The following is a 22,311-nucleotide window of genomic DNA, read 5'->3' as shown; positions in this document are numbered from 1 at the left end:
TGTGTGTTCTGACTGCTCCACTGACCAACCATTCCCCTGTCTTTCTCCCTCTCTTTGGGCCTCCCTATTTCCTGAGACACAACAATACTGAAATTAGGCTGATTAATAAACTTACAATGGCCTCTAAGTGTTCAAGTGAAAGGAACAGTCGCACATCTCTCACTTTTATTTTTTCTCCCAAAGCCCCAGTACATAGTTGTATAGCCTAATTGTAGGTCATTCTAGTTCTTCTATGTGGGATGCCACCACAGCATGTCTTGATGAAAGGTGTGTAGGTCTGCACCCAGGATCCAAATCAGTGAACCCTGGGCAGCCAAAGCAGAGCATGCGAACTTAACTAATTGGCCACACGGCCAGCCCCTACATGTCTCTCACTCTTAAGGAAATTAAAAGTGCTACTCCAGTGAACACATGAATGATAAGAAAGCAAAACAGCTTTGTTGCTGATATGCAGAAAGTTTTAGTGGTCTGGATAGAAGATCAGATCAGCCACAACATTACCTTCAGTCAAAGCCTAATCCAGAGCAAGGCCCTAACCCTCTTCAATTCTACGAAGGCTGAGAGTGGTGAGGAAGTTGCAGAAGAAAAGTTAGAAGCTAGCAGAGGTTGGTTCATGAGGTTTAAGCAAAAAAGCTGTCTCCATAATATAAAGGTGCACAGTGAAGTAGCAAGTGCTGATGTAGAAGCTACAGTAAGTTACCCAGAAGATCTAGCTAATAAGATAATTAATAAAGGTGGCTACACTAAACAACAGATTTTCGATATAGATGAAACAGCCTTATATTGGAAGAAGATGCCATCTAGGACTTTCATAGCTAGAGAGGGGAAGCCAATGCCTGGCTTCAATGCATCAAAGAACAGGCTGATTCTCTTATTAAGGGCTAATGCAGCTGGTGACTTTATGTTGAAGCCAATGCTCATTTACCATTCCAAGATCCCTAGGACCCTTAAGAAATATGCTAAATCTACTCTGCCTGTGCTTTATAAATGGAACAACAAAGCCTGGATGACAGCACATGTGTTTACAATATGGTTTATTGAATATTTTAACCCCACTGTTAAGACCTACTGTTCAGGAAAAAAGATTCATTTCAAAATATGACTGTTCATTGACAACGCACCTGGTCACCCAAGAGCTCTGATGGAGATGTATGAGATTAATGTTGTTTTTATGCCTGCTAACACAACATTCATTCTGTAGCCCATGGATCAAGGAGTCATTTTGACTTTCAGGTCTGATTTAAGAAAAATTTTGTAAGAGTATAGTTGCCATAGTGATTCCTCTGATAGATCTGGACAAAGTAAACTGAAAACATTCTGGAAAGGATTCACCATTCTTGATGTCATTAAGAACATTCATGATTCAGGGGAAGTGCTCAAAATATCAATGTTAACAGAAGTTTGGAAGAAGTTAATCCCAATCCTTATGGATGACTTTGAGGGGTTCAAAACTTCAGCGGAGGAAGTTACTGAAGATGTGGTGGAAACAGCAAGAGAACTAGAATTAGAAGTGGAGGTTGAAGATGTGACTGAATTGTTGCAATCTCATGGTAAAATTTTAACAGATGAGGAGTTGTTTCTTATGCATGAGCAAACAAAGGTGTTTCTTGAGATGGAATCTACTCCTGGTGAAGATGCTATGAATATTGTTGAAATGAAAACAAAAGATTTAGAACATTACATAAACTTAGTTGACAAAGGAGTAGCAGGTTTTGAAAGGACTGACTCCAATTCTGAAAGTTCTACTGTGGGTAAAATGTTATCAAACAGCATGGCACGCTACAGAATCATTCATGAACATAAGAGTCAACTGATGTGGCAAACTTCATTGTTGTGTTACTTTAGGAAACTGCCACAGCCACCCCAACCTTCAGTAACTACCACTCTGATCAGTCAGCAGCCAGCAATGAGGCAAGATCCTTCACCAGCAAAAAGATTATGACTCACTGAAGGCTCAGATGGATGGTTAGCATTTTCTTGCAATAAAGTATTTTTTATTAAGGTAATATACATTGGTTTTTGATACAAAACGCTATTACACACTTAATAGACTATAGTATAGTGTAAACACAACTTTTATACGCACTGGGAAACCAAAAAATTTGTGTGACTTGCTTTATTGCAATATTTGCTTAATTGCAATGGTCTAGAACCAAACCTACAGTATCACTGAGGTATGCCTGTATTCCATGAAAATGGAAACAAAAAGAAAGCTGGGGTAGCAATACTTATACCAGACAAAATAAACTTTAAAACAAAGACTGTAACAGGAAACAAAGAAGGGCATTATATAATGATAAAGGGCTCAATCCAACAAGAGGAAATAAATGTAAATATCTATGCACCCAACACAGGGGCACCTAAATACATAAAGCAAACATTAACAGACATATAGGGAGAAACTAACAGTAATACAATAATAGTAGGGGAGTTTAACACCCCACTTGCATCAGCGGATAGATCATCCGGACAGAAAATCAACAAGGAAACATTAGTCTTAAACAACACATTAGACCAGATGGACTTAACAGATATATACAGAATATTCCATCACAAAACAGTAGAATACACATTCTTTTCAAGTGCACATGGAACCTTCTCCAGGATAGATCACATGCTAGGCCACAAAACAAATCTCAATAAATTTAAGAAGAGTGAAATCATATCAAGCATCTTTTCTGACCACATCAGTATGAAACTAGAAATCAATTACAACAAGAAAACTGGAAAAAACATGAATACGTGGAGGTTAAATAACATGTTACTAAATAATCAATCAGTCAATGAAGAAATCAAGAGGAAGTCAAAAAATACCTTGAGACAAGTGAAAATGGAAACACAATGCTCCAAAATCTATGAGATGCAGCAAAAGCAGTTCTAAGAGGGAAGTTTACAGTGATACAGGCCTACCTCAGGAAACAAGAAAAATCTCAAATAAACAATCTAACTTTACATCTAAAAGAACTAGAAAAAGAACAAACAAAGCCCAAAATAGTAGAAGGAAGAAATAAAAAAGATCAGAGTAGATAAATGAAATAGAGACCAAACAAACAATAGAAAATATCAATGAAACTAAGAGCTAGTTCTTTGAAAAGATAAACAAAATAGATAAATGTTTAGTCAGACTCATCAAAAAAAAAAGAGAAAGGGCTGAAATAAATAAAATCAGAAGTGAAAGAGATGTTACAACCAACACCACAGTAATAGAAAGGCTTGTAAGAGATTACTACAAAGAATTATAGGCCAATAAATTGGACAACCTAGAATAAATGAATAAATTCGTAGAAACATACAATCTTCTAAGACTGAATCAGGAAGAAATAGAAAATCTGAACAGATCAATTACTAGTAACAAAATTGAATCAGTAATCAAAAAACTCCCAACAAACAAAAGTCCAGGACCAGATGGCTTACCGGGTGAATTCTACCAAACATTTAAAGAAGAGTTAATATCTATCCTTCTCAAACTATCCCAAAAAATTGAAGAAGAAGGAATGCTTCCCAACTCATTCTATGAGGCCAGCATTACCTTGATACCCAAACCAGACAAAGACACTCAACAAAAAAAGAAAATTACAGGCCAATATCCCTGATGAATATAAATGCAAAAATCTTCAACAAAATATTAGCAAAGCAAAATTCAACAATACAGTAAGAGGATCATACACCATGATCAAGTGTGATTTATCCAAGGAATGCAAGGATGGTTCAATATCTGCAAATCAATCAACATGATATGCATTAACTAAAAGAAAGATAAAAATCATATGACCATCTCAATGGATGCAGAAAAAAAGCATTTGACAAAATTCAACATCCATTTATGATAAAAACTCTCAATAAAGTGGGTATTGAGGGAACATACCTCAACATAATAAAAGCCATATATGACAAACTCACAGCTAACATCACACTCAATGGGTGAAAAGCTGAGAGCATTTCCTCTGAGATGAGGAACAAGAGAAGGATGCCCACTCTTGCAACTTTTACTCAACATAGTATTGGAAGTTCTAGCCAAAGTGATCAGTCAAAAAAAGAAATAAAAGGCATCCAAATTGGGAAGGAAGAAGTAAAACTGTTACCATTTGCAGATAACATGATACTATATATAGAAAACCCTAAAGGAACCACCAAAAATATTGGAATAAATAAATTCAGTAAAGTTGCAGGATACAAAATCAATATACAGACATCTGTTGCAATTCTATACACTAATAACAATCAGAAAGAGAATTTAAGAAAACAATCTCATTTAGAATTGCATCAAAAAGAATAAAATACCTAGGAATAAATTTAACCAAGGAGGTAAAAGAGCTGTAATCTAAAAACTATAAGACATTGATGAACAAAATTGAAGATCACACAAATAAATGGAAAGATACTCCATGCTCATGGATTGGAAGAATGTTGTCAAAATGTCCATACTACCCAAAGCAATCTACAGATTCAATGTAATCTCTATCAAAACACCAATGGTATTTTTCACAGAACTAGAACAAAGAATCTTAAAGTTTGTGTGGAACCACAACAGACCTTGAATAGCCAAAGCAACTCTTGAAAAAGATGAACAAAGCTGGAGGTATCCCATTCCCTGACTTCAAAATATACTACAAAACTATAGTAATCAAAACATCATAGTACTGGCACAAAAACAGATACATAGATCAATGAAACAGAAGTGAGAGCCCAGAAATAAACCTACACATTTATGGATAGCTAATTTTAGACAAAGGAGCTAAGAACATACAATGGAGAAAGAAAATTCTCTTCAATCAATGGCATTGGGAAAACTGGACAGCCACAACAAAAGAATGAAAGCAGACCATTATCTTACACCATACACAAAAATTAACTCAAAATGGATTAACAATTCAAAAGTAAGACCTGAAACCATAAAACTCCTAGAAGAAAACAAAGGCAGTATGCTCTTTGTCCTCGGTCTTAGCAATATCTTTTTGAATGTCTCCATAGGCAAGGGAAACAAAAGAAAAAATAAACAAATAGAATTACATCAAACTAAAAAGCTTCTGTACAGCAAGGAAACCATCAACAAAATGAAAAGACAATCTACCAAATGGGAGAAGATATTTGCAAATCACACATCCAATAAGGGGTTAATATCCAAAATATGTAAAGAACTCATACAACTCAACAACAACATCAAAAACAACCCCAAATAAAAAATAGGCAGAGGATCTGAACGGATATTTTTCCAAAGATGGCCAATAGGTAAATGAAAAGATTTCAACATCACTAATTATTAGGGAAACAAAAATCAAAATCACAATGAGATATGACCTCATGCCCATCAGAATGGCTATTATTAAAAAGATAAGAAATAATGAGTGCTGGACAGGATGTGGGGAAAAGGGAATCCTGGTACACTGCTGATAGGCATGTAAATTGGTGCAGCTACTATGCAAAATAGTACGAAGATTCTTGAAAAAATGAAAAATAGAACTACCATACAATCTAGTAATTCTACTTCTGGGTATTTATCCGAAGAAATGAAAATGCTTAATTTGAAAAGATATATGCACCCCTATGTACACTGCAGCATTATTTACAATAGCCAAGATATGAAAGCAACCTAAGTGTCCATAGATAGATGAATGGATAAAGATGTGGTGTACATGTACACATACACCTACACACACACACACACACACACACACACACACACACACACACACTGGAATATTACTTAGCCATAAAAAAGAATGAAATCTTGCCATTTGCAACAACATAACAACATGGATGGACTGAGAGGGTACTATGGTAAGTGAAACAAAGCAGACAGAAAAAGACAAATACTGTATGAATTCACTTATATGTGGAATCTAAAAAACAAAACAAACAAAACAAAACAAAACAGAAACAAATTCATAGGGCTGGCCCTGTGGCTGATTAGTTAAGTTTGCGAGCTCTGCTTTGGCAGCTCAGGGTTTTGCCAGTTTGGATCCTAGGCATGGATATGGCACAGCTCATCAGGCCATGCTGAGGTGGTGTCCCACATAGCACAACCAGAAGGACCTACAACTAGAATATACAACTATGTACTGGGGGACTTCAGGGACAAGAAGGAGGAAAAGAAAGAAGATTGGCAACAGATGTTAGCTCAGGTGTCAATCTTAAAAAAAAACCTCATAGATACAAAGAACAAACTGGTGGTCACCAGAGGAAAGGGGGGTGAGGGGATGGGCAAAATAGGTGAAGGGAATTAAGAGGTACAAACTTCTAGTTATAAAATAAATAAGTCATGGAGATGTAATATACAGTATTGGGAATATAGTAAATAATATTATAATAACTTTGTATGGTGACAGATGGTTACTAGACTTGCCATGGTCATCATTTTGTAACATATATGAATGTTGAATCACCATGTTCTACATCTGAAACTAATATAATATTGTATGTCAACTATAACAAAAAAAGTTTTAAGTCAGCTCCTTGTATGGATATATAAATGTGATGGCTATTTATTCTGGAACTCTGAGATTTTAAGAGTCTAAAGGAACCTTAAGCTAATTTGGTGAGTCAGACAATTTGGCTTCTAAGTATTCAGACTCAATATAAATATTTCCTACTAGAATAAAATAATATAATAGAAATACTATGCTTTGATTTTAAAAGCAACAAACCAAATATACAATAGTTAAGTGTTCCTCTGTCCTGCTAACTGATTTATCCAGTCCCCAATTGTCCACTCAATCCCCTCCTCCTTAAGATAATAGAATAGAATGGAACAAACGTTTAGTGAACTCCTACTATGTGCCAGGCCAGGCACCTTATACATATTTTTATATTTCATTATAACTGCTTTATATCAGAGCTACCCAAAGTTACACATTTGGTAGAAAGATAAATCTGGTATTCCAATCCAGGTGTGTCTAACTGCAAGATTTTTTTCCTTAACCACTATACCTCACTCGAAGGACAATGATTGGATCACTGAATCCCTGGAACTAGGCCAGTCTTTCAGGGATTATTTGAATTTGTATGGTTAGCCTGAGAATGATCCTTTAGCCTTGCTCCAAAGAAGGACCATGCTGTCTGGTGAGAAGGCGTGCCAGTTAGCCAGCTTTACCTATATACCATCATGGCTAGAGAACTCCCTAGGGGATGCTACTAGCATGCAATACGTTACAAATACTACCATCCATACCCAGGATCAACTCATAGGGAAATGAATGCCTAGACAGTCTGTAAAACACATGCAAAAGTACTTGATAGAAGCTCTGGTCTTTGGTGTCACAGGAGCATTTTGGTAAAAAATACTTACTTAATTTGATGTTCACTTCCTTGCATATGGGACCGGAACATTTCCAAAGATGTAAAGGTGATATTACAAATGTGACAAACATATGTTCTCATACTAAATGCTGAAAAAAAAAAAGAGTTGAAGTTAAGAAGGTCAATATGGATATACTAATAATCACATAGCTGGACAGGAATTTACTAGAGATCATCTTCGTGAACTTTCCCAATTCAAAGATAAGGCCCAGAGAGGTAAAACGACTTGGTCAGTCATAGAGCCAGTTAGTAACAGAGATAGCCTCTCAGAGCCCCTCTCTTTTAATTTAAAGTCCAGAATTCTTTACACTACACCACACTGCTTCTCCAGCCCTGGCATCTTTCCTAAGAAACTGCTATCTGCCTTCTTATTGTTGCTACATGGAAGGGGCATGAACTCCGAATTTAGCAAGCCCAACTAACCTTTGCCTCTTAATCCCTCAACCAACCTCTTTTTGTTTGCCCCTAGTTCTCTTTCCACCCAATCAAAACCTGAAACATCCCAAAAGATTAAAGACAAATAAAAGCAAATTTTTACTCTCTTACCTGAAATCACTGTAGTGCATTAGTTTACCAAAAGTAATTTCCACAGACATATTTTATAAAGGAGAGAGGTTCAGTGAGCCCCACTCTCAGGATAAACGCTGAAAGCAAAATTCTAAAACAAAACTACTAGTTACCGTTTCAAAAGAGTCAAGAGCTATTGAATAGGTATACCAGCTACCTCTCTATTCTGCTTCTTAGGTAGAATTGCAAGCAAGGGATAAATTCATTTTTATTTTCTTAATATTATCATCCTTCCATTGTCTCTTTGGTCAGAAGAAGCAAATTAATAAATTTCATAAGCCAAATATAAAACTATCCCACCCTAAGGAAGAGAGGCAATAAATTGATGGCTGCAGAGATTTTAGGGTCAAGCAAGGTCATCTTCTTTTAAATCAAAAGTAACTTAATCATTTAAAGGATGCTAAATTAATCACTACCAAGTGTGTTGGCTTCGTCTAAGCAAAGATTATTCATAGAAACATGAGACTATTGTCAAGGGGAAAGAAAGATGGGGACTTTGCAGAACCTGAGGACTCTGCTCACTATTTTTTTTTTTTCTAGTGAGGAAGACTCGCCCTGAGCTAACATCCATTACTAATCTTCGTCTTTATTTTTTTTTTGCTTGACGAAGACTTGCCCTGAGCTAACATCTGTGCCAATCTTCCTCCACTTTGTATGTGGGATGCCTCCACAGCATGGCTGATGAGTGGAGTAGGTCCACACCCGGGAAATGAACCTGTGAACCCAGGCCACCAAAGCAGAGCACATGAAACTTTAACCACTTGGCCATGGGGCCAGCCCTCTCTGCTCACTGTTGACATATACTCTATGGTGGGCCCAGGGGAGCTCAGCAGGTTATGCCAAAGTCTGAATGAATGATTCCTCAAAACTATCCTCTCTCCCTGTGCTCTGATTTCATGCTCACCAATCACTTTCTGATTATAATTTGGTTTCCCATATTCTTTGATACCATAAAAAGGATCCCCTGGATGATAGATATTTTTTAAAAAGCCCTGTGAACTGGAAATATATATATCTCCTTCTACCATAAATCAGTAACAAGAATGACAATGTATTAACTTAAACTATAATGTTTCCCAAACTTCTGTGATAAGAATCACCTGGAGTGTTAATTAAAAATATAGATCCCTAGTCCTCTCCCCTGGAGAACATTATTCACTGTTCTGGGACAGGGAATTTGTATTGTAATAATACTCCTGGTAATTATTATCAGAGAATGTGTGGCAAATACACTGAGGGAATACCTTTCCAGTTCCTCAGTTATTTATCAGCATCTTCCGAGCTATTTTCTGGTTTGGTGAGCTCATGATTTCAGGCTGATCAACTCTGAAGATTCTGGACTTCCTGCAAAGCCAAGAACTAAATCCAGGACTCTACATCCTCACAACAACCCTTTTCAGGAAAGTATTACCGTCCTTATTTAGCAGATGTGGAAATTAAGGCTCAGATTTGCTTGGCCAATACCATACATTTTGAGGGCACTCAAGTTATACAAGATAAGCAAGAGTCTTGGTTTCCTCTAGATTAGAGATTTTCAAAGCTAGTTACACATTAGGATCAGGTGGAAAACCTTAAAAATATTTATGTTACAGCTCCGCATCAGATCAATTAAATCAGAATCTCTAGGGGTGGAACCAGACTTTCTTACTTTTTGAAACCATTCTAGATGATTTTTCTTGCAGCCATTGTTGAACATCACTGCCCTAGACTATGGAGCCAATGATCTTCACTATGATTATAAACTCCGACTATATTTCAGGGATTTTACATATTTGTTTAGTGTTTATAAATTACATTATATATAATGTTCTCCTCATTTCCTCCTTTGTTTCTTCATAAATTACATCAGAAGATTATAATATAGGTAATTTAGAGGTTTAGAGGAGATGCAGGTCAGATAGGAAAGATCCAGAGGCAGTTATGGAACTGTAGTCTCATTACTGTTACCTTAGCCCTTGTCTTTTTCATACACTGATATTCTTTATCTTTTTCTAGGATATAGACATCTCAGAAAATAATATATAAAAATGGTGCAAATCCTTTCTATAAAGATATGAGGCGTATTTATTGACCTCAAGTTCAAAATTCCTGGTCTAGCCCTCCTGAAACTTGTCTCCACTATGTTTCTTATACTCTCCATTATCCTATCTGAGTCTGCTCTTTGCTCCTATCCAGCTTTGCTGCCCTCAGCCCTGCTAAGGTTCCTTGTTTCTAACTTCACCCAGAAACTCAAGCTTCTTTGCATCTTGTACCTTTCAGAATTTTCCATGACCTAACACTTGTGGGGCCCACTCTTCTCCTAATCACAGCCCTATCCTCTAATTCCCTGGACTAAGGTTTTCGTTTTCAAAGCATAAACTGGGGAAGTGTATGTCTTTATAGTCTAACATTGTGGTTCTCAATCTTGGCTCTTTACTGTAATCACTTGGGGAGTTAAAAAAGACAAAACAAAACACTAATGTGTAGGTCCCAGGGATTCCAATTTAATTGATTTGATGGATGGCCTTGGGATTACATATTTGGGATTTCTAAAAGCTCCCTGCATGATTCTAATATGCAGTCAAGGATGAGAATCATTTGTCTAATATCTTAAATGGGGGAAAATCAGTTGAGAGCTACACATAAACAAAAATGTAACAATGTGGGATTTAGCTGATGACGAAAAACAGAAAATATCGAATTCACCTGTTTTTAAATCATGACAGGAAAACCAAACATTTTTTAAAAACTAACGTTTGTTGAGGACCTATTCTGTGATGGGTACAGTATATACTGCCTCATTTCATCCTTTTTCAATCCTGTGAAGTAGCCTTATTTTCATTTTATACCTAAGGAATCTGAAGTGCAACTGGGCAAGTGACTTTAAACATTTCTCTCAATCTATGTTTATCCCTCTACATGATACTGCCTCTAAATAAACAATTGGGAATATTAATTGAGAAAAACTATATACTCATTACCATTTAAAGCGCTGAGAAGGATATTACAGAATAAAATATAATCCCTTATCTCAAGTGGCTAATTCAGTGAAGGGGCTATAATTAATGCAATTGAACAGTAACGCCTATGAGAAATCAGAGGAAAGGGAGAATACCAAGAGCTAGAGCAGTGAGGGAAGTTGTGATGGACCCTGGAGGATGAGAAGGATTTGAACTGTAAGGAAAGCAGATAAGGGCATTCCAGGGGGTGAAAACAATATTAGGTATGGCAGAGAGAGAAATGAGCACGATGTGTTGAATTCAAATAATCTCATCCAACCAATACAACCAACTATGTGGCACCAAACATCACGCTAGATGCTGGGGGTACAAGATGAGTAAAATGGACAGGTTGCTCACAAATCAAAGTGAGAAATAGATACATGAACAGAGGATTTCAATCTCATGTGGCAAAATGTGAGAGAAAGATATGCTTAAGGAGTAGGGAGCTCAAAGAAGCAGAGGCACTTAGCACAATAGGGCAGTCTGAAGAGGGCTACTGGAAGAGACGATGCCTTAGTTAAACTTGGAAGGATGAAACATAGTAACTTGATGAAAAGAGTTGAGAAGAGCATTGTAGGCAGAGCAGCTAGCAGAAAAAAAGCACAGAAGTGTTTACAGGAACTTCTCAAAATTTGGAATAGTTGTAGAATAAAATATAGGGAGGTGATATGGGAGAGGCAAAAGAATGTTGGATCAAAGAGACACTTACATTACATGCTAAGGAGCCTAGACTTTTTATTTTTGCAATGGGAAACCTTGTAGTGGTTTAAGTAGTAAGTGACATGGTCAGCTGTGTATTTAAAGAAATCTCTCCTCTAGCTGCAATATGGAAGATGAATTTGAGAGGAGCAAGCCTGGAAGTAAGGAGAGCACATTTATGTAAATATACTAGACCAGGCAAGAGATAAGAAGGGCATGGGCTAGAAGGGCCACAGTAGGGGTAGAGAGGAACAGGAAGATTGGTGAAATATTTAGCACTAAAACCAGTAATACTGTGACTGATTGAATGTGGGAAATAAGAGAGAAGGAGGAATCTAGAGGAGTCTAAAATAAATCTCAGGATCTTAGTTTGGCAACTGAGTGGGTGGTGATCCTGTTAACTGAAATTGGAACTTCAGAAGGAAATGCTGCTTTAGGAGGTGGGAGAATAAGCAATGGTGAGTTTGAGTTTGGACACACAGAGTCTGAGATATTTGTGAGATCTCCATGTAAAGGTGTCCAACAGGCAGTTAGATATAAGAGTTTGAAAGGCAGAAGATAGATCAGAGTGATTTTGGAGAAGTCAGAGCATAGGTAGTTAAAACAGTCAGAGTGCATGAGATCTCCTGAGGACAATGTATGGGTGGGCATAGGAGTAACAACATAATGAAAAAACTCTGAATAAAGTTCTTTTTATTCTTTAAACTAAGATAGCAGAGGAAGAGGGGCCAATGAAAAGTTTACAAAGACAGATTTATCAGGATGAACAGTAGAGAGTGATGTCAAAGGAGCTATGGAAGTAGAGATTTTTAAAGGAATAATTAGTGAATGGAGTAAAGATGTTCATTGGATTTAGAAATTTAGAGGTCACTAGGACCCTGTGAAGAAGAGTTTCAGTGAAGTGGTAGAGTACTGGTGTGGAGCGCTGGGGGAACGTGTGTCAACAAATGGCAGTGAGTTGAGGAATGAATAACAGTGAAGACAGTAAGAGTGTATTTGAAAAACAAAAAACCAAAACCAACCAAACAAACCAACAGCAACAAAAAACATGGCTAAGAGGAGAAGGGGAAAGTATAGGAATTAAAGGGGAACTTAGGGTTAAGGGGTGATTTGGTTAAGGCAAGATACTTGGTAATTCACATTTGATGGCCAAATTTTTCTTCATGAAATAAGGAATAAGCTTGCCTGAAGGGTGTGAGAAGCGGGAGTGTGGAACAGTGGAACAGAGTCTTGGAGAGTGGTGTAGGTTTACAAATCATTGCTGAGAGGAAACTGAAGGAAAAGGAAAAGGATAAGTAGGACTAAAAGTTCATAGAAGCTGGATACCAAGACTCTGTAGAGGTACCCACTCTCTAGCCTTAAAATAATTTTCCATAGCATCACTCAGTATCCTGAACGTAAAAGTAGAAAAGGTCGTGTCTGTGGAATTGATCTAGGGTTGAAATCTTGCTACTAGGGAATTAAAGAATAACAATGAGGTCTAAGTAAAGTCTTCCATAAGGTTGTTAGAGCATTAAAGTGTGAGACGATGGTAGTGGAAATATAATATGTAATGGAAGGGTACAGGAAGGAGAAATAGTTCTAAGAATACGTGATAAGGCTTGCTGATGGATAGGATATAGGGAAATTAAGAAGTCAAAGATGCCCTCAAAGATTCAAGTGTAGGTGACCAATAAACAGTGCTACTACCGGCAAAGACAGATAAGAGGAAAGTCAAGTTGGTTTTAGAGAAGATTATTAATTAAATTTGAGATATGTTGAGTTACAGGTGAAGGTAAGACATCTAAGTGCAATAATGGGGCTAGAAATTAGTAAGATAAACAAAACAAATACAATAAATAAAAAATACATACATACTTTAGTTCCATATCGTTATGGTAGCCATTCCTGTGCTAATAAGATCTGGGCAGGATGGGGACATGAAGAAACCAGTGAGAATGATGAAGAAAAAGAGAAAAAGATTAAATATAGTAGAAATATATATAAACAACAGCAGACGGAAAAGAACGCAGAGACAGAAAGAAGGGAGAAATGGGTGAAGAGTGAAATAGTTAAAGTGGCACGTGTTAAACTGTTTTTGTCTTACCACTTGCTCACTTATACTATGGGATTCTGCCATTACTGTTCTTTGAAATTCTCATTAGCTAATTTAAATTCTTCAACTATTTTTTAATTCTTAAATGTTTACTGTTTTGAAAATGGAATAGTCAAAGCAGGGATAACTCTGTTCTTTGAGCTCTAGCTTCAGAGGCTAGTGTAAAATGACTTCAGTGAGTGGATTAAATTATGCTGATGATCAGCACTCTCTCCCTGGCCAGATGAAAATTTCACCAAAATTCTCATTCTCTCATTCTAATAACCTTGAAACTTCAGAGTGCTAAAATGACCCTCTCTTCAGAAGTGACCAGAGTGCACACACTTCTCATAACTGACTCAGTTCCAATTTACCTAATACCACTAAACTAGAAGTCACTTATTTCAGATACCCTCAGCCCAGCAATAGGAAAAATACCCCAACAAGTAGAAGTCTGTCATTTCTCCAAACATCTACTACTTTCAGAAGCCCAATCACTTCTATTTCCATACTTGCCTAAATCAATATTCTTTAAAATCCTAAATAAAAACACAGATCTCTATGTAACTTTGGGCGATATGTTGAATCACATTAAGTAGCAAACTTAAATAGTACAAACACAGGGTTAGCAATCAATATATAAAGGTCAATAGTTCGCTAAATCATGTATTAAACTAATCTCTATTGAGGTAGGCCTTCTCTGTGCTAGTTTTTATCTCTAGCACTGGAAATACAGATGAACTAGATGAAGTACCTTCCCTGAAAGACTTTACATTCTAATGGGAGATAAAGACACATGGAGAGATTATTAGATATGCAGGTTAAGGAAGCACAGAAGATAAACCTTGAAGGAAGTGAAAAGGCTTCCAGGAAAGTAGCATGTTAAAGAGTGAGTAGGAGAAGAGAGACGAGATGTGCCAGGCAAAATGGCGGCATGAACAAGGGTACAGAGGCAAGAAATAGGGTAACGGTTTCTGGGAACCATAAGCAGTTTGCAGGTTCTGACCCACATAGATCATGGCAGGAAGTAGCAGGGGATAAGCCTGGAGAAGGAAGGCAGGGACAAGATGGTAAAGAGCTATGAAGCTTAGATTTTATCCTTAGAGAACAGAGAAACAATTAAGGATTATTTTTCTTCCTCTTTTTGCTTGAAGAAGATTGTCTCTGAGCTAACATCCGTGCCAATCTTCCTCCATTTTGTATGTGGGACGCCGCCACAGCATGGCTTGATGAGCAGTGTGTAGGTCTGCACCCAGGATCCGAACCTGTGAACCCTGGGCCACTGAAGTGGAGCGTGTGCACTTAACCACTATGCCACTAGGCCAGCCCCAAGAATTAAGGATTTTTAAGCAGGGGAATGACATGGAAAGATATGCACTTTAGGTGAAACACTAGTGGTTAAACTGATGGTGGTTTAGGGGAGACAAAACTGACAGCAAGGAGAGTAGTTAGGAGGTTGTGGCAATATTCTAGAACGATGCTTCTCAAAATTTATTGTGAGCACCAATCACCTAGAGATCTTGTTAAAATGCAGATTGTGATTCAGTAGGTCTGCAGTGAGGCCTGAGATTTTTTTTTCTAAAAAGTTCCAAAGTGATGCCAATGACACCGGCCACAAACCACACTTTGAGTAGCAAAGCTCTAGGAAAGACGCTGAGGGCCTGACTAGTGTGGGAAGAGCAGGGCTGGAGATAAGAGCACAGTAATATTCAGGAGGTAAAACAGTTATGGCTTGGTGCTTAAAATAGTTATGGCTTGGTGCTTCATTAGATACAGAAAGTGAAGAAGGAGGTGGTGGAGGATCCACAGTTAACTACAGGTTTCTACTTTGAATGACTGAGTGGATTCGAAACAGCTATGAGTTATCCAGGTGAAGCAGTGGCTGCCATTTAGATATATGAGTCTAAAGCTTGACAGAAAGGTCATAAGCATACAGATGAGAGAGGAAATCAGAGGAACAGATTAGATCATGTTTGCAGAGTAAGGTCAAGAATGGAACCATGGGAACACCTATGTTTAGGTAATGAAGTAAAAACAAGAGCCCCCAAAGAATATAGAAAAGAAATGGAAACACAGGAGAAGAACCAGAGCATAAGGAGTTACATACGACAAAGAATAGAGCCTGAAGAAGGAAGGAGTAATGAACATTTCACAGGAAGCAAAAAGGTCTAGTAAGGAAAGAATTTTAAAATAACAGTGAGTGGAGGAAAAGAAGTGGGTGGAAGACAGAATATGAAAAGGGAATAAAATACACTAGTAGTGAGAAGGTGCCTGTGGGGGAAAAATGAAAAAAAAAAATATGGTTAGAAGAGCAAGTGGATCACTCCAGTCAGGATCAGAATCTTTATTGTGCCTGAATTCTTACAACTCTTTCTTGGCTCCTTGGTTCATCCTCTCTTATTCCCACTTCTACCAATCTAATCATATACTTCCTCTATGAAGACTTTTCTGAACCATGATGTTTCACTTCTCTGGTTACCAAAAATATGTACACAAAAATCCATGTCTGTAGCCTCTTGCAATGAAGCATTACTAACCTAACAAGTTTATACACTTGCTCCTTTAGGGAAAATGGTATATCCTCATTTGTATTCCCAAGAATGACTAGCCTGGCCCCCAAGAGACACTTTAGCCATACATAGTGACTGAATGATATAACCAAATGATACTAATTTAAAAAACTTCCTTCTGTATCTATGATATAACATGGAACCATGGGAACACCTATATTTGATTCTGTAATTAACAAGGGTCATCTAAATCGTCTGGGTCTCATTTTCTAGAAAACCAACAGAAAAAACTAGATGGACTCCAAAGTCCTCACTTATCTAAAATTCTGTGCTCCATGAGTACTATCAACTTCCTGCTCAACAAGAATAAAATGGTATATACATTAACCACTATATATTATAAAATATAGACTTCCTATGAAAGAGTTTTGCGATATTTTTACTGTTTACCATTTGCATCTGATTTTGCTGGAAGAGGTTTCTCTCTTATCTTGTCTACAAACTTCTTCCTAGCTTCACTTCTTTTGTGTTTTTTCCCAACATAATGTTGTTGGGCCATTAACGGACTATTAAAGGAAGCAGGACAGAGCTTGCAATACTTGTTTGGATTATTCAAATCCAAAGCAGTGCTGGAAGAGGAAGGCATAGTCTTGTCTTTAATCCCACCTGGAGGAGGCTTGACAGCATGGGGCTTCAGAAAAGTTGACTCTGCAGAAGTAGTAATACGCACACCTGCTGAAATAGTTGTAATGAGAAGTGATCAACATGTGTTCAGCTATTAGAGTTGTATTCATTATAAAGTATTAAAGAAACTTAGAATTCTTTAAAAACCCACTATCTTTGGACTTTTTCCACACAGAGCTGTTGGATAAAGGTACTCAGGTTAAAAACAAATTCCTTCTGAGAGAATGGAAATTTGAATATAAGTCTGTCACCAAGTTTCCCCAACAAAGATACAGGCAAGAAAGTTCAGCATCAGGCATTACCTAATTATACTCATTTTAAAAATCAATGAAAGCGTGAGAGCCGTCCTAGTATGGTTCTTGAAATCAGTGAGGGTAAAACAGATGGTGCCAATTTCTAAGTTGGTGTCTTTCTTGAGTAGCACAGTAAGTTATCTATTTAGTCCAGATTTGTGGTGTTTGTTTCAAAATAAAATTTATGCGGTTGTTTCAGGCTATAAAATTATAAGTTTCCACAATTACAGTTATTTCAGAGCTCTTTCATTTAGTCTCCATTCTGAGCCCAAATTGATGAATTTTAGGGACTGGAAGATAACGCTTTTTAAGATGTTTTCTCTTATAGGGCACAATGATTCTTTCTTTAGACTGGCAGGCAGAAAAACAAATATACAAAAATTAGAGAGACTAGAATAAATTTAAAAATAATTATGGTTTCATTTATTAAGAAAACAATACATTTTAATGCTGGATGAGGTCTACACCATGAGTTGGAAATTAACATTGGTAAATTTTCCATGCCAGGCATGCCTTATTCCTAAAGGACTGAAGCTAGTGAAAATGTGGTAAATTATTTATTCTAGAGGAGTAATCATCTTATTTTTGTTCTAGCACACAAATGTTTCAAAATACAAGTTGGGTTTTCCAGGGTGTACTCTGCCACCTCAGGCCAGAAGTGAGATCTTTGGGTCAGATTTCTCTTTTGCTGGTGGCCCAACATCACTGGAAAGAAGAAAGAGGCAACGTTTTATAGTTCTCTGTATCTTTGGAATCTAGCACAAAAAAAATAACTATTCAATAACTACTGATTGATGATGCTGGTGGTACTTTTTCTTTATATTCACAGGGAGAAAGGAATGAGCTATCAGGGTAGAAGGAGATTTCATAACTTATGTTCTTGCTTACAGTTATACTTAGTAAATGCTGTACCATAACTATATTATGGTGAAGACATTGGTCTGAACACACATATGAGATAATGTTTTGGTAAGTACTAAAGCAGAAAAAGTTTGAGATAGATGCTAAGGGGAAGAAGTAAGACTAGGCTAAGATTTTATGATTTGATTAGAAACTGGAGTGCTCAGGCTGCTCATTGTTATTTCTTTACAGCAGCATAGCAAATCACTTGCTTTTATTTGGATTTAATAAACCAAAAAGGAGAGGTCATACTATTTCTTAAAATTCAGCTGGCAATTATAATCTCCATATTAAATGACAAGAATACAGAAAGAGACTAAGGGGGCAGAAGAAGAATCAAGTTATTGCCCTGGAGTGAAAGTTTCTCCGATAAAAAATGGATGGCAGAGTCAGAAAAAAATGATAGAAAGACCCTGTACTGAAGCTAAAGAGGTGAATGTAATCTTACCCATCCTCGGCTGAAATCCTGATGGAGATACCTGATCATGTTCCTCCATTAATTGCTTCAGTTTTTTAGCATGGACTTTCCCCAAATAGTGAGACTGAGCAACAACTCGGGAGCTAAAAATCATGTTGCAGAGATCACAAAATTTGTTTCTGTCCACTACTTCATTCCTATGCACCTGAAATAAGCACAATCTTGTTAGAAACATTAAATAACTCAAAGTTTAGAATTACAACATCAACATAGGCCACTTACCTGAAAATTCCTAACATCCATCTTCATTTTCTTACCAAGCACTTCATTTTGTTCCCCATGCATTTGAAAATAAAACCTAACATTTTGAGCATGTTTTTCACTCTGAAAAAAGATACAATATAACTTTGTTTATTCAATAACAGAGGGACCCCAAATTTACACCTCTTTGAATTTGAGGACAGCACTTGTGAATTGTAATAGATTTAGTGTACATCAGGTTTATGAAAGAGCTTCACATCCTTTCAAATCTCTAAATCTCAGTTAAAATGAAAATAATGCTATAATTTAGAGGCCAATAACTTTTAGGTTCTTGTTTTCAAGAGAAACTCCTAGTTTCTGCCCAATATCAAATTTCTTCTTCCTTAGTTACACATCTTGGGCAATATACCCAGGTAAAAGACTGCATTTCCCAGCCTCCCTTTTAGCAAGATGTAACCATGTGACTAGATTCTGCCCAACAGGATGTAATCTAAAGTGTTGGGTGGAATTTCTGGAAAGCCTCCTTAACAGCCTGGGAGATGAGCCCTTCTTCTAACTTTCCCTCCTGTTTCTGGAATTAAGATGTAAAGGTCACAGCTCCAACAGTCATCTTGGGACTATGCGGGATCTTGAGGATAGAAGCTAGGTCATCAAAGCAGAAAGACAGAAAATGCCTAGTCCCTGATGATGACATGGAGCTGTCATATCAGCCCTGCACTGCTTACTTCTCAAATTCTTTTATCTGAGGAAATGAACCCTTCTAGGTTAAATATATTAGAAAAAATCTCTGAATAAATATATAACAAAACACAAGAATAACCAAAATGTTGGTATAAGTACAAGGGAAACTAACATTCCTGAGCAACTATGAGGCAATCACTCTCTCTATACAGAATTTTAAATTCTGAAATATATCCATCAAATACAAAAGCACAGGAAATAATATAGCCGAAGCCCATAGCTACCATCCAGGATTAATAGATGTTAACATTTTGCTATATTTCTTTCAGATATCCTTTTTAAAAGAGGTAATATTTTACATATATAGTCCTATCTCTTCACCCCACAATCCCTTCCTCCTTTCTCTCTTCCCATAGGTAACCACTATCTTAAAGTTGGTCTATATCATTTCATGTTTTTATTCTTTTACTACATATGCATGTACCCATAAATAGTATTATATACTAGTGTCATTTAAAATTTTTTATGAAAATGTAATCATTCTATTCATCTTTTTCAACTTTCTCTTTTTAACTCAGTATTATATTACTAAGATTTGCCAATATTGATAGGCTCTAGTCCATTCACATTACATGCTGCCTAATATTCCACTCTATATGCTACCCATCAAGTCCCCTAGTGAAGGCGGTGATGCTTGTGCTCATTTTGCTATTACAAGCATTTCTGCACTGAAAATATGTAAATATATCTCCTAAAATACATGTTCAAGAGTTTCTTTAAAGTAGATACCTAGAAGTAGAACTCTTAGCTTATAAGGTATGAGGATTTTCAATTTTAATAGGTATTATAAAATTTCTCTCCAAAGATGTTGAAGCAGTTCACAACTTCAAATGCAGCATATGTGAGTGTTTCTACCTTCCTACATTCTGTTGAAGTGTTAAATGCTATTAGATTTTAATTTTTGCCGGCATGATGGTTTTGATAAGATAGCTCATCATCACTTTAACTTGCATTTCCTGTATAATTACTAGTGAGGTTGAATATCTCTTCTAGAGCCTATTCATATCAATTGCCCATTTTTCTATTGGGTTGTTTCTTGTTCTAATTGATATACAGTTCTTTATACATTCTAGATACTAATCCTTTGTTAATTATATAGGTTATAAATACCACTCAATCTGTAGTTTGTCTTTTAACTTTATTATGCTTTTTTGTCATATAAATTTTCCCTACCAGATATCATGACTTATTTTAAAGCTATAGTAATGAGATGAAATTACTATAGTGACAGGCAAACTGAGCAATACAATAAAACAGAATAATAGCCTCAAAACAAGCATATACGGGTATATATATATATATATATATATATAAATTAGTATATGATAGAGGCGCCACTACAAATCAGTGGGGCAAGGATGGGCTGTCAAACAAAGTAAACACTTTAACATAAGAAATGAAACTTTTAAAAGTATTAGAAGAAAACAGAGAGAAATATCTATATGACAAAAGTGCAGAGAATGGTTTCTTAAGCATGTAAGTATAAATACAAAGGAAATATTAATAAGTGTAACCTCATTAAAATTCAAAATTTCAGCTGTACTGTCCTATTTTACATGTAAAATAAATGCTACACTGAGATATTCTGATAGTATTAACCAAGCTGTATGCTAAAGAAAAAAAATCACCTTTTCAAGTAGAATATTTATACAGAAACACTTTCAAATAAATGGAAAGTCATGTATAGTTTTGATTTGATGATTTAACAAGCTTAACCACCAAACCCTCAGATTGGACTGAAATTTAAATTGAAAAATATGCTACAACATTACATAATATAATGCTTTATAGACAATAAAAACATTACAGAAAAAGAAAAAGATGTAATGAAAGGAAAAAGTGTCCAGAATATGCTCTTATACGAAAAAACAAGTACAAAACAACATATACAATTCTCTCTTGTAAAAATGTGTGTGTGCACCTGCACACTCAGAAAGCATACTGCAACCATATAAGCAAAAGAGAAGTTAAATGACAGTTACCTATGAGTGACAGAAATATGATCGATTTTTGTTTTCTCGTATTTTTGTATATTTTCTACACTGAATAGTACTTCATAAGCCCATAAAAAAGCTATTTTCCAAATTTAAATTCAAACAGTTTCAACCTCAGTTATTAGAGAGCCCCTTGAGTGCATCTCCCTTTGCTAACTCTAAATCTGCGAGCTATGGGGTCTGAAGATGTGCTAGGCACTCTCACATATGTGATTTCACTTAATTCCCACAAATACAGTAAGAGAGATTTTACCACTCCCATTTTTCAGGTTCAAGAAACATGCTCAGAAAGGTAAAGTGACTTGTCCAGGGTTACACAACAATGGTGGAGTTAAGACTTGAACCTAGGTCCTCTCAATCCATAGCCAACATGAACTCCCTATCTGTAATTATAGTAATTGAATCCCAATCAACACAAGGACTGAAATATAGTTGCCAGTAAGATTAGCAATGGGAAAAATGAGGTGAAGTGTTTAAAAATGTAGAGCTGGTATTATATTTCCTTTAAGTAAATGTATCTAGTACTTTTGGTAACCCAGATATCAGATATGAAAGAAATCCAATAGCTCATCACATGATGTAGAAATGGGAGGCAACATCAAATGAAAGGAAAGAATATTGAACACGGAATCAGAAGAAATCATTTTTAAGCTTAGTCATGCCAATGACTGCTATGGAGAATCACTATCCCTCTGGGTCTGTTTTTTAATCAATAAACCAAAGGAGTAAGAACCTTAAACATTCCCTCTTCTAGCTCTAGAATTCTATGGTTCTGTGCCTAAAAACATGTGGCTAAGTCAAGTGCAAGACTGGTTCACTTTGTTTTTACAGCCTTCACTTACTGTAAAGGAAGACTCTGGAGTTCTATATTATCCCTTATTCACATTAGTAGT

At 36.4% G+C, this 22,311-nt stretch overlaps 1 protein-coding gene across 7 annotated transcripts in view; it reads right to left on the bottom strand.

The window, feature by feature from the left end:
- The window catches only part of ZMAT1 (zinc finger matrin-type 1), a 188,170-nt gene that overhangs the window by 4,794 nt on the left and 161,065 nt on the right, over positions 1-22,311 (bottom strand). For 4 of the 7 annotated variants that reach the window (XM_046673921.1, XM_046673920.1, XM_046673915.1 and 1 more), the window contains 4 exons: positions 18,705-18,806; positions 18,453-18,627; positions 16,578-16,862; positions 7,286-7,385 (listed from right to left, as the gene is read on the bottom strand). In XM_046673921.1, coding sequence (XP_046529877.1) covers positions 7,286-7,385; positions 16,578-16,862; positions 18,453-18,627; positions 18,705-18,806 — 662 coding nt within the window. The remainder of the gene's footprint in view (positions 1-7,285; positions 7,386-16,577; positions 16,863-18,452; positions 18,628-18,704; positions 18,807-22,311) is intronic. The other 3 variants (XM_046673919.1, XM_046673916.1, XM_046673918.1) reach the window with 3 other exon arrangements.

The sequence above is a fragment of the Equus quagga genome, chromosome 10 (genome assembly GCF_021613505.1).
Source record: "Equus quagga isolate Etosha38 chromosome 10, UCLA_HA_Equagga_1.0, whole genome shotgun sequence".
NCBI classification, from domain to species: domain Eukaryota; kingdom Metazoa; phylum Chordata; class Mammalia; order Perissodactyla; family Equidae; genus Equus; species Equus quagga.
This window is presented reverse-complemented; position numbering and strand designations above follow the sequence as displayed.